General features: G+C 40.7%; 1 protein-coding gene across 1 annotated transcript; it reads left to right on the top strand.

Annotated features, from left to right (window-relative positions):
* Window positions 1-960: 960 nt before the first annotated feature.
* On the top strand, window positions 961-11,008 carry LOC108433087 (Krueppel-like factor 6). Its single transcript, XM_017707410.2, has 4 exons — window positions 961-1,257; window positions 3,165-3,735; window positions 6,742-6,865; window positions 6,970-11,008. Exons 1-4 carry the CDS (start codon window positions 1,156-1,158, stop codon window positions 7,019-7,021), a joined length of 849 nt encoding a protein of 282 aa, XP_017562899.1. The 5' UTR covers window positions 961-1,155; the 3' UTR covers window positions 7,022-11,008.
* Window positions 11,009-11,241: the final 233 nt, after the last annotated feature.

Genomic DNA, 11,241 nt, shown 5'->3' with positions numbered 1-11,241 from the left:
AGTCAAAGAACCATTTTCATGATTATATGATTCTTTGTATGGTGAAATGGCTCTTCAGATTGGTGAAGAATGTGTTTTACATGGTCCTATAAAGAACTTTTTTGCAAATGGTTCTATATAGCACCAAAAAGCTTCTGCTTTTGTTACAAGCTTGACATGATAACAGCAGAAGAACCTTTTTTGGTGCTACATACAACCATTTTCACCCATTTCATATACAGCACATTCTGCATCAATCTGAAGAACCAATTTACAATGAAAAGAACCACAAATGGTTCTTTGAGTGTTCATGGTTCTATACAGAACCACTGTCTTTACTAAAAAGCATCTTTTTAAAGAGTGTATGGCTAATATTCTAATATGCTTACTCACGTGATTGTGATGTAGATCTTTTTGAAGTAAACTACGTTTAGGTGTGTCTATCTTGCTTTAGGGCGACTGTGTATCTTTTTTTATCGTACTCTAAAAGTTTTAGTCTCTTTTCAGGCCTTACTGACAGCTTTGCTCAGGTTTGTGGCGACGTTTTTATCAGTAGACTCTCCTCGGGAACTAATCAGCACACAGAAGCGGACGTTTTGTGAGAAAGGGTGTGAAAATGACCCAAATAGTTTTTTTTTTTTTCCATTCATTAGATTAATAACAGACCGTATTTATCTCAGTATCAAGTCCAGTCATATCAAACAAGCCTGGCATGGCTCGTTCTCGCTAACGTCTGCTCAAAATATCCCAGCTAGCAGAGGAAACGCTCTGGCGTTTATATACTGCTCCAAAAATAGAGCGCTCGTGGACCAATAGGAGAGAAGGCGTCTCGATTTGCATCCGCCAATCACAGTCGGGCTGAGGACGAGATGCCGTCATGTAATTGGTCGAAAGTGCAGCGGCGGGTTGGCCGTTGCGGAGAGAGCTCTGATTGGCCACAGTGCAGCGGCCCTGTCATTCGATCACGTGGCCGAGTTTGTAACAAACATTTTGAATGGGGAAGTTTGTGGCGCGGACGCGAGGATTACAGCAGTGCGCTGAACGGGGAACATATGCGCTCTCAGCAGCAAAACTCCAGCCGAATCCGACCTCGCGCCGACTCCTATGTGGAAATAAGTGACTCCCGCGCTGTGCTTTCCTACTTCGGCTTCGACATCTCTGTCACTTGATCCCGAAATGGATGTTATTCCCATGTGCAGCATCTTCCAGGAGCTCCAGACCGTCCACGACACGGGCTACTTCTCTGCGCTGCCCTCGCTGGAGGAGAACTGGCAGCAGGTAACCTTAAGGCTACTGTTAACTGCTAGCGCCGTCCGTGGCGGCTGCTGAATCGGTGTAAACAAAACCGCAACGAGGAGACTCGCTAGTGAGAAGTGGCGGATATGCTATGAGCGAATGAAGTGAGGCAGTAGTTTGAAGTTGGCTTCCTATTCGCCAGATTCTTGCGCGAATTTTCCCCTTCCACCTTAAACGGCGCCAGAATGAACTTCTGCACCAGTTAAGGTGGAACGGAAAAAAACGAAAAAGAATCTGCCGAAAAACACGCCGAATTCAGCCCCGTTAGCTAGTTTGACAGTTCTGGTTGTGCTGTGGCTGTGAGTGAGCGAGCGCGCGCAGGACCGTTAGAGAGCTCGCGCTCCACACTCCACTCAAAACAAACACCGTCAGCAGCGCTTCGGTACGACTTCAGTTTCCCTCATTGCGATATTTGGCGACGGTTCCAGTTTTACCGCGATACGACGGGGAAATATAACAGTCTCTGTCAAATTTAGCTGTAAATTTGATCTTTTGCTTCTTTCGATTCTGACTTATGAAAGACATTTACTTTGCAGTGCTCAGAAAACAAAAACGTTTAGCTTCACAGGTGTAGATTGCTGTATTATTATTATTGGCTCGGTAGATTTACATTATAGCTTTTAAAATTGAGCATATGCCTCAAAAGTTGATATGAGTGCTGGTTGGTATTGATAAAGTGTGTATGTGTCATATATTTGAGTTAGCATTAGTAAAGTTAAAGAACCATTGCTTCCTGAGTACCAACTTTCTTAGAAACCTGACAGCTTGTTTCAGACAATTTTATTGTTTCTTTCTCTTAAAATGCACTACCCATACATAATATTGTCTCAAAAAAGGACTATTTATTTATTTAAACATTTTTTTTTTTTTTTTTATGTAGTCTGAAGCACCCTGTGAGTGGTCCAGACTGTCAGGTTCAGGAAAAATAGTGCAAAGTATCATTAAAAATGGCCTGTCAGCAGGGCCGCTGCTGTTTTATGGGTGTTATATCACTGACATATTATATATCGCTAAAATATTTCAAGCAATATCACAGCATACACAATATGTATCGCCTGGTGCAAAGATGGATTTCTATTTATTCACGTTTTACAGCAGCGCATGGAGCTGATGCGATTCTAACGCATTAAAGATGTAATGTTTATTGCTGAGCGTTGGCACGCACTTGCAATCAGAACAGTTTGTCCTTTTTAAGATTCTCCCCTTCTGTCTCTCTCTCTCTCTCTCTCTCTCTCTCTCTCTCTCTCTCTCTCTCTCTCCCCACCTCTCTCCACCTCTCTGTGTTTCTTTGTGAGATACTGAGTGAAAGGTGTGCATCTTCTGATAGGTAGTAAACCAGGTGATTGAGAGAAACACAAGCGGTTTAGGTGTGTGTGTGTGTGTGTGTGAGTGAGACAGAGAGAGAGAGAGCACTCATTCAAAATGATGTTTTAGGCTGCTTGGAGTTCCGGTAGTTTTGAAGTGTGTGTGTGTGTGTGTGTGTGTGTGTGTGTGCGTGTGCGTGTGCGTGTGTGTGTGTGGTGTATGTGCTGAGTGTCTCTGTAGCGAGGGGGGGATTTAAACGTGCATGAGGAAAATGTGGAATCCCTGCAGGCTTTAAAGGGCCCATATAATGGAAATACAATTGATAGAGTCAGAGCCACTTGATTTCCAGAAAGCGTATTTCCACTTCAGCAGAACATGCCTGACCAACCAGTCTCACAAAACCACTCAATTCCTATAAAGATCTCTTTTAATATAATAACATGATATGAGTCTATGTATGAGCTAATATATGATGTAATTACATGTACAATATAATATTAATGTGACATTGTTACAATGTCTCTCTCTCTCTCTCTCTCTCTCTCTCTCTCTCTCTCTCTCTCTCTCTTCTCTCTCTGTGTTAGACATGCCTGGAGCTTGAGCGCTATTTGCAGAGAGAGCCATACGTGTCCCCAGCTGACTTGAGGTCAGTGTGTGGGTCAGAGGATCTGTGGACGCAGCTGATGCGGTGCTGCGGGGAGGCCGGCGCTGCGGTGACCCAGCCAAGAACCTCTCTCCCAGGGAATAACCAGAACCAGTCCAGCCTGGCGGCTCTGGAGCTCCGTGGCTGTGGTTCAGATACAGGCAGTGACGGTTCAGACAGCGGGGAAGAGCTCTCGCCCTCTGCGGACCTCCTGTCTCACCCCCTCAGCCACATCATGACTGACCTCGACCCCCTGAACACACACACGCACTCCCCACAGCCCCAGTCACCTGAAATGGTCATGGAATCGGCGCCAGAGGCCATTTTATCCATTTCTCTTGGACACAGGACAAAGGGGGTCACGGGGGATGAAGAGAGGTCAGGAGTAGGAGAGGAAAAAGGTGAAGGGTCAGCAGAGGGCAGGAGGAGAGTTCATCACTGTCATTTTAACGGCTGCAGGAAAGTGTACACAAAGAGTTCACATCTGAAAGCACACCAGCGCACGCATACAGGTGAGCGAGTTTTTGATGAACACTTTAGATTCTCTGTAATGTCACACAATCTCATGAAATGTCTGAATTCCGTGCTCCACCAGAGGGCAGTGTAGAGTCAGCAGCTTATATTTTGGTCAGAGTTCCTTATTTGGGCCCAGTTTCCCAAAAGCAATGCTAAGATCGTCTTAACTGGTAGAGAGAGTGTTCAGAGTGATTCTTGCTCTGCCATTTAAGAATCATCTTTGTGCTAAGATGCTTTTAGGAAACTCAGTCCTGTGAAGGAACTATGGAAGACTACTGCGACAGCCTATGGCTACGTTCACATTACCAGGTTTTAGTGGCACAATTCAGATTTTTTGCCCTAATGTGACTCAGATCTCATGTTTTCAGGGCTGTGGACACGCAAATCCAATCTTTTCAAATCTGACCTGAGGCACTTTCATATGTGGTCCTAGATTGGATTCATATCAGATGCATGGCCATGCGACCTTAGTGTGACGCTCAGATCAGAATTCATGTCCTTTTTTTCCACTGTGCGTGCACCATCATTCAGGGTTACCATGGCAGCAGCGCCGAACAGAAGATAAAGCCTGTAAACGGTGGAAAAGCAACACATCTCACCTTTAACACCTTCGTCTCACTCTAATAATGCAGTTGAGAGCTGATCAGAGTTCATTATCTTCGCAGCGAAGGGTCGTTCTTACCGATAGTTTGTTTGCTGATGATTCACGTGACGCTTTAATGACAGATTTGAATCACTTACCTAAATGAATGTAAACCCTTGTGTCAGAGAGATCTAATTTGAGCAAAAAAATCAGATTTGAGCAATGAGGCTTGTAATGTGAACTGCGCACCAGATGAGGAGCATCGCTAAGCAGTACAAACCACAGGATGTGTCACAGAAAAAGCTGGTTAAACTAAAACTCAGGTTACACTGTACTTGTACACATTTGATGGAAAATACTTTTGGAATGAGCTAACTAACTCTTTGCAGTCTTGCTGTTTTTGAGCTAAAATGTGCAAGGTGAGGATTTACGAAGGCAGGTAACATTAGCTGAGGTGAAATTTCAAGCCACATTATCAACTGTAGATTTGTGCTCTGGGTCTTTGTGGAGACTGTGGGTCATCTCCCGATGCGTCCAGTGTGTGGTAGCCTTAAAAGTCCTGTGTGGAGTCCTGAATGTAAATCTGTGTTTTCTTGCTAATTGTGCTCCTGTGGGCACACATATTTACATGTGTAAATATGCCCTGTGAATACTTTCCAGCGTCCAGTCAATGACTGCTCTATTTTGTGGTCTTTGTCTTTGGTCACGTGTACGTAGGCAGTACCCTCATCAATCACAAGGCTGTTTTGGGTTGTCCTGCCCATACAGCTTTAACAAAACATTGTTTTCCTACACTGTCTCTGTTCGAGTCAGAGAAACGTACTGAAAGAAAGCTATATTTATATTCAATGTTAATTATGTCTCTTCGCTTTTGCTGTTGTGTTGAGTTCTGCTTTAATGAGGTAGCAGACTTCGAGTGCTTGACTGAAGGTCATGCCCAGACTGTTCTCAGATAGGTCTGATAAGCAATTTTTAACTCTTATTATGTTTCTATCTTGCCTCTTTCATTCAAACCTTGCTAGATGTTTAATATAACACTCCATTTTGGTATCATACAAACATTTTTATTCTTTTACAGTGTGTTCCCAGGGGGCTTCAAAGACTGTATGTTGACTCGGTGTTGACATAACAACAATTCCAGCTTTTTTTGGGTGGGGGGGGGGGGGGGGGTAGTTGTTTGACATCATACAGCACACAAATTCCAATATCAAACAGAAATCAGCTTTTCCAAACTGCTGCAGGCCACTTGTTTAGTGCTCCATTGAACACTGCTGTGTTCTTGCCCACTGGCAATGTGCACTCCTGCATGGGGATAGGTAGAAATGCCTGGCATGCAGAGGCCTCCTCACAGAGAGTGACCTCATTCATTGTTTTTGTTTAGATGGGGAGGGTGGAGTGAGGGGGTTGATGAGGACAGATAGAATTTCGTTGCAGAAGCATGAAGGCTCTGGGAACCATGGAGGCGATACACAAGATCTGTGGTGTTCCCAGCCCCATCCCTGAGAAACAGGAAGGTCAGGAGTACTATGTGAGGAAGTGTATAAATGTATGTGTACAGATTCAGGACAAAAATGTTCCGTTTTTTGTAGGAAAACCAAAGAAAAACAGGACAAACCAACAAAATGCTCCTGATGTTGTGAAGTGCTTTTAATCATTTTGATGCCTTTTGGCACATTTTGAGCATTTATCATGCAAAATGGGCATTTTGTGGTGAAATGGTTTAAAATGAGGCTCTGCTTATGGACTAAAACTGTTTTGGTGGGGAGCTGAAAACGTGGCACAGCATTTTTTGAATTTTTTGAATAATATGAAGCTCATGATGAATCTAAATCTTTCAACTGCAATTTAAAAAATGTAAACAATCTTTTACTGGGGGCCTGCAGGTTATTGTAATTTGTTAGAATTATATGACCTGTATCTGTTATAGTACAGTTTTCTATGTTACTGTATTATGTTTCTGTTAAACATACTTCTCAATCCTTAACAATCAGTCTTTAGTTACATCCCCACATTAAGGCACTTTTAATGTGTTTTAGAGCAAAAAAATTACATACATACAAGCACTTCACAAACACCAGCAAAACATTTTACAGTGCGGTTGAAATAAAATCTGCTTTTCATTGAATTGTTGGTCTGTATATTTCCTCTGCCTTCCTGAGATGAATTGTAATGAATACTCGAATAGTGTTCAAATACTGGAGATTGAATACTTGTAGTACCTGTGCACATCCCTAGTATGAAGCTGCTAAGAATATAATACCCTTTAAGTTTAAGCCCAGTTGAAACATCCATAGTGGTGTTATATTAATGTAAGCTGTCATTTGAGAGAAGATGCTAGTCTTGAAAACACTGTGTGTGTACATTTGAATGAAGGGTAAAAACAGGTGTTGAGTATAATGTGTATGTGTGTGTTTGACAGGTGAGAAGCCATACAGGTGTTCTTGGGACGGCTGCGAGTGGCGATTTGCTCGGAGCGATGAGCTCACTCGACACTTCAGAAAACACACGGGGGCAAAGCCCTTCAAATGCAGCCACTGCGACAGGTGTGTGTGTAGCAGGAATGATAAATATGCGTTTAGGCAGCTTGTTTGCTCTCCTATGCTTATAATGGCTGTGCTGTATCTCTCTCTCTTTTTTCTCTGCTCAGATGCTTCTCTCGTTCTGACCATCTGGCTCTGCACATGAAGAGACACGTCTGAAAGAGAGAGAAGGATGGAGAAAGACTGAAAGCTGTCTGTGAAGGACAGTGAGAAAGATAATATCTGTGGTTCTGTGGAAGAATGGCTGTGGCTTTTTGTCTGTGCTGTGTGGCAGGAAGTTGAATGAGAATGTGTGGGAGTGTGGCACACACATAAAGAGCAGAGCTGAGACCCAGCGGCAAGGCGCCTCCAGTGGACACAGGTGGAAGTGCATTCCAGAAAAAGAGTGTGCAAGAGTGTTAGTGTTAATCAGGTATTTAGTGCAGCTATTAAATGTGCAATGTGCGTTTGTGTGTTTGTTGGTTTTATAGCCACAAACCTGTTTTGTAAAAGCTCATATAAGTTCTATAATATCAGCATTCTCTGTTGCTACAGTTTCGTGTGTGTGTGTGTGCGCGTGCGCGTGCAGATGGCGTAGCTGGTTTACTGTGCAGCTGTGTTGTTGTGAGTGCACTTTACTGAAGCCCTGCTTTACAAATTCTCCCTGAGTAGAAGTCCAGTTGTAAAAGATATAGTAAACAACTTATAAGTTATAGTTATGTAACTTACTGGGTAAATGTCACAAGTAAGAGGTGTGAATAATTGCAAAGCAGTACTGATACTGCTGCCAACATAACATAATGATATTAAATCCAAAATGTAATTAGAAACTAAATTTAATGACTAAAATGTAACTGAGAAAGTAAACTGCTTTCCTCACAATTACACTACAGTAGGAGTAAAATATCATTTTAAATTCCTCAGGAAATTACAAACATCTTAATGCATACTTACAACAATTCCAAAATGACAAATATTAGATATATCAACTAGATTTAAGATAATTTCACTTCACAAAATATCTTTTTTTTTTTCCCCACCCATCAAATTTTTTCTTGAGTTTGGGTAACTGAGTAAATATAACTAGTTAGTAACTGCCTCTGCTGGTCAGGCCATAGCACACTGACCCACCATTCACCAACAAACACATACTGATGGCACTTATCTTCACAAATTCTGATGATGCCTGTAGGTACTTGGTTACGGAGGTTATAATGTTGATAATGCATACATTGAGCATGCTGGCACTCGCTCTTTCCGTCTCCCCCTTTCTTCATTATGACTTGTATTTCTCATTTCAAGCTAACAGTGGTATAAGGAAAGTAATGTCAAGGTATTAATAGGACGTACAATCCACAAAAGTGTGTTTCACCTTAAACCACTGATTCTGGACGTCAGTAATCACCTTAAAAGTTAACGTTAATACAATGGTGGTACATTCTTTCCGTTTCCTAGCACTGAAACAACCTTGCTGGTAGAACAATGCGCCAAAGTGCCTCTTCTCTTTTTGTAATTCAGGCCTGTTGATGTAAAACTGCCAAAATAAAAACCCAAAGCTATTTTCTTAATCTTTATTGCAACTTTAAACACAGCACTTTTTTGTTTTAGTTTACATTTTAGTTTGACTCGCACTGTACCGTGGTTTTCAGGCTGCATATAAGAACCCAGAGGTCCTAGATGTGCAGGTTTTTACAAATATCAGATCTTCACGTATTCCAGAATAAGAACTAACTGAATGAACCCGAAGAGAATATTCTTGAAACAGTGTGAATGATGGAGAATATTGTAGATCAGTGTGAGTGATGGAGAGCTAGGGCAGTGCAGAGAACATTCCAGAGCAGTGTGAATATTGGAGAACTGAAATTGTGCAAATGAGGCAGTTATTTAGGACAGTGTGAATGGTGGAGAACATTCTAGAACGGTGTGAATGGTGGAGAACATTCTAGAACGGTGTGAATGGTGGAGAACATTCTAGAACGGTGTGAATGGTGGAGAACATTCTAGAACGGTGTGAATGGTGGAGAACATTCTAGAACGGTGTGAATGGTGGAGAACATTCTAGAACGGTGTGAATGGTGGAGAACATTCTACAACAGTGTGAATGGTGGAGAACATTCTACAACAGTGTGAATGGTGGAGAACATTCTACAACAGTGTGAATGGTGGAGAACATTCTGCAGAATCCCAACAATCACACACAAGTGTGGCACACCAACCCACCATCTGCCGCTGGGGAGAACATTGGGTCAGGTGCTCTGGAACTTAGCTTTATTTAGAATGCTAATCATTCTGGATTGCTCATCAGATGTGCATTGGCTGTTGAAAGGCAGCGCTCAGTGGGAGCGAAGTGTCACCCAACATGACGTTGTATATAAAAATTTATTTTGTTGTAACCACTATTGCTGGGAGAGAAACATTGCTGAGTCCCAGTGACAGAGTCTCTTATAAAGCATGATTTTGGTTGTTTGCTATTTGAGTTTATGTTCTGTTCATTTTTAATGCTGTAAAGTGATAGTGCCTTAAGATCGAGGCCTTGGCCTACAGAGAAATCAGGAATCAATAGCCAAATGAAACCATTTTGCCTGGTAGATCAGGTCCAAAAATGCTCATTTGTTTTGATAATGAGTGTGAAAGCATTTTGGTGATGAACAACGTTATCAAGGGAAACATAAATATTGCAGCCTATGTGAGAATTTGTCTCGGAGGCATGTTTTAGAAAGGAAGAAAATTTAGACATTTCCATTTTTTCCCTCCATTTAATACAAATACATACAAGAAAAATATCTAAAGTGAATGGTTTTTGGACCTGACCTACTAGACTTAGGAGCTTCATTGATTATTATTATAATTTTAGTCATATTCACATTCATGCCAAACAAATTTCTGCTCTGGTCTCAAAAGACTAATTAAATCTGTATTTCACTGATTTCTGAGATGTAAAGTCATTCAGAGTGATTTTGTGCGAAATTGTTCACTAGTGAAACTTACTGGGGTTTTTTTTTCTTTTTTTCTTTTTCAGTGGTTATATGAACCAGAGGGCAGACAATTTGTTTATTATCCAAAATTAATTTTTGTTGTATGTAATGTTGATGATGGTAAAATAGTGATAAATTTAAAAACAAAGTTTTTTGGGGGGAATATTTTGCCTTATAGCATCCTGCTTGGACCTCTCAACCGTAAAATAGATTTACAAAAACATGATTTAGACCAAAATCTTATGTCAAAACTATTGTCAAACAATGTATTAGCTAACTATAATGTAGCTTCTAGAGATGTTAAATGCTTTGACATCTGGTTCCTATCATCACCACTGTGAATTGAGTTGGTAAGTTTGAATGGAGCATTTCACATCAAGCCGCTCTGATTTAGTTTATATCTTAACCATTTAATTATTCAGTTATGCAATGTTCATCAGTGAAATCATAGATTAACCACAGTTATCACAACTAGATTGGCAGTCTGAGTGCAGATTTGCAACTGCATCTAGTTTTTCATTCCATTTCATCCATTACAGCAAGTGGAATGCTTTCAAATACATATGGAAAAGAAGTCTCATTTGATCATCAAGCTCACATATATTATGTGAATATGTGCTTCTGGAGCACTTGGACCAATGAATTTGCACTGTGTAGCACTAATAAAGAGGGATTTGTGATATAATGGTACACATTTTAATCTCTAAGAAAAGTTATTTAAAAAAATAAGCGGAAAAAAAGGTAATCCCTGATTCTTACAGTGATGATACCAAGGCACATCCCCACCTGCTGACAGACCAAGTGGGGTCCAGGTGTGAGTGCATAGATGTAGAGGTTTCACTGTGGTCCTTCATACTTTTTGATCATCAGAACAGTTTCTTTTTTCTATTTAAACCACTGCACAGTGTCTGATGGTCAAAAAGCTGTGAATCCTTGATTACAGCACTGGGAGTTTGATGGAACTAATATGAAATAATGTGCTGGTGTTCTGGATTAAGCCTAATATTGGTTTGTTTTACACAATTAAATGGGATTCACTTTTGAAAATCCTTTAAAATAAAGTGTCGTGCTAGATTTATTCCACATCAGGGAAGTCACCAGTATGTGTTATGAGTATATGTACATTGTGAAAAGAGTTTGTAAAGATGCAACTGTTATGCAAAGTAAAAGAATAAAAAAAAAATTTCACACAGTTAAAGAAAGTTGTATGTGTAGATAAGTATGAATTATTTGATTTGTGTGGTGGATCTTGTCCTTTTATTAGGACTGAAAAGAAAAAAAGACTTTCAAAAAACTAGTTTACAGTGGACGAGTAAATCGGATCATTCTGACTGATGGAAAATTCTATTTACAAACTTTCTGAATTTGTATTTGTTTGTTTGGTTTACCTTTTTTTTTTTTTTTTTTTTTTTTTTTTAAACAGAG

This window comes from Pygocentrus nattereri, chromosome 19, assembly GCF_015220715.1.
Source record: "Pygocentrus nattereri isolate fPygNat1 chromosome 19, fPygNat1.pri, whole genome shotgun sequence".
NCBI classification, from domain to species: Eukaryota; Metazoa; Chordata; class Actinopteri; order Characiformes; family Serrasalmidae; genus Pygocentrus; species Pygocentrus nattereri.
Note: the sequence above shows the minus strand (reverse complement) of the source record. Positions and strands in the feature narration are given on the sequence as shown.